General features: G+C 63.6%; 1 protein-coding gene across 1 annotated transcript in view; it reads right to left on the bottom strand.

Annotated features, from left to right (window-relative positions):
* Positions 1-2: 2 nt before the first annotated feature.
* The window catches only part of LOC107199263 (zinc finger protein 420-like), a gene marked incomplete at both ends in the record, with an annotated part of 9,314 nt that continues 7,480 nt past the window's right edge, over positions 3-1,836 (bottom strand). Inside the window, one exon of the mRNA XM_015616599.2 lies at positions 3-1,681. Coding sequence (XP_015472085.1) covers positions 3-1,681 — 1,679 coding nt within the window. The remainder of the gene's footprint in view (positions 1,682-1,836) is intronic.

The following is a 1,836-nucleotide window of genomic DNA, read 5'->3' as shown; positions in this document are numbered from 1 at the left end:
TTGTCGCCGGTGTGGGTGCGCTGGTGCCGGTTGAGGTGGGAGCTGCGGCTGAAGCATTTCCCGCACTCCGGACACTTGTAGGGCTTCTCCCCGGTGTGGACGCGGCGGTGGATGGTGAGCTCGGAGCGTTGGATGAAGCTTTTCCCGCACTCCGAGCACTGGAAGGGCTTTTCCCCCAGATGGGTTCGCTGGTGGGTCAAGAGGTTGGAGGAGACGCTGAAACATTTCCCGCACTCCTGGCACTTGTAGGGTTTTTCCCCCGTGTGCATCCGGCGGTGGATGGTGAGGTCGGATTTTTGGATGAAGCCTTTGGAACAATCCGGGCACTTGTAGGGTTTCTCCCCGGTGTGAATCCGCTGGTGTTTCACCAACGCCGAGCGCTGCCCGAAGCTTTTCCCGCACTCCTGGCACTCGTACGGCTTCTCCGGCGCCGCTTCCGCTTCCCTCCCGCAATCCTGGCACAAACCCTGGCTTTTCCCGCAATCCAGGAATTTCTCCGCCGCTGCCGCCGCGTCGCCGCCGTGAGCGCGTTGATGCTTCAACAACGCCGCGCCTTGACCGAAACACCGCCCGCACAGCCCGCACTGGAAGAGCTTCCCGTTATGGTGAGCCGCCAAAAACCCGGCCAGGTGCTCCGGACAGCGGTAGGACGCGCGTTCGGCCGCGTGGATTTTCCGGTGCCGGTCCAGGTGGGAGCTGACGCTGAAACTTTTCCCGCACTCGCCGCAGGAATACGGCCGCTCGCCAGTGTGGACGCGCCGGTGCCGCTCCAGGTCGGAGCGTTGGATGAATCCTTTGCCGCAGTGGCCGCAGGCGAAGGGGCGCTCGCCGGTGTGGATGCGCCGGTGCTGCGTCAGGTTGGATCCGCGGCTGAAGCTCTTGCCGCAGTCGCCGCAGAGATGCGGCCGCTCGCCGGCGTGCGTTTTGCGGTGTTTCGCCAACGCCGAGCGCTGCCCGAAGCTCTTCCCGCAATCCAGGCACATGTGAGGCGCCGGCTCCGCCGCAGCCGCCTTCCCGCGGGCTCGCTGCGGCGGTCCCGGCCCGCCGGCGTGGGTTCGGCGGTGCCGGTCCAGGTGGGAGCTGACGCTGAAGCGTTTGCCGCAGTCGGCGCAGGGATACGGCCGCTCGCCGGTGTGGACGCGCCGGTGCCGCTCCAGGTCGGAGCGCTGGATGAATCCCTTGCCGCAGTCGCCGCAGCGGTGCGGCCGCTCGCCGGTGTGGATGCGCCGGTGCTGCGCCAGGTTGGAGCCGCGGCTGAAGCCTTTGCCGCAGTCGCCGCAGAGGTGCGGCTTCTCGGCGGAGAGGCACCGGGGTTTGGCCGGGCTTTTGCCGCATTCCGAGCACGGCCCCGGCGTTTTCCGGCTCTTCCCGACAGAAAGGTCGGGATTGGGTGGGGTTTGGGGAGGGGCTTGGGTTGCTGGAGGGGCCGGATCGTCCTCGGGGCCACTGCCGGCGCCGGCACCTGGAGGGGGGATGGGAGGAGATGAATCCCAGCCTGGATTTTCCCGTGGAATTCCAGGGATTTGGGTTCCTTGGCCATGGATCCGTTGATCCCAAAAAATCCAATCCCAGCCCAGATTTTCTCCATGGAATTCCAGGGATTTGGGTTCCTTGGCCACGGATCCATTGATCCCAAAATTCCCAATCCCAGCCCAAATGTTCCCATGGAATTCCAGGGATTTGGGTCAATGTTGACCAATCCCATCCCAGATTTCTCCATGGAATTCCATGGATTTGGGTTCCTTGGCCATGGATTTGTCGATCCCAAAAAATCCAATCCCAGCCCAGATTTTCCCATGGAATTCCATGGATTTGGGTTTACATTGACCTGGTCGA

Source organism: Parus major, unplaced genomic scaffold (genome assembly GCF_001522545.3).
Source record: "Parus major isolate Abel unplaced genomic scaffold, Parus_major1.1 Scaffold539, whole genome shotgun sequence".
Taxonomy (NCBI): Eukaryota; Metazoa; Chordata; class Aves; order Passeriformes; family Paridae; genus Parus; species Parus major.
This window is presented reverse-complemented; position numbering and strand designations above follow the sequence as displayed.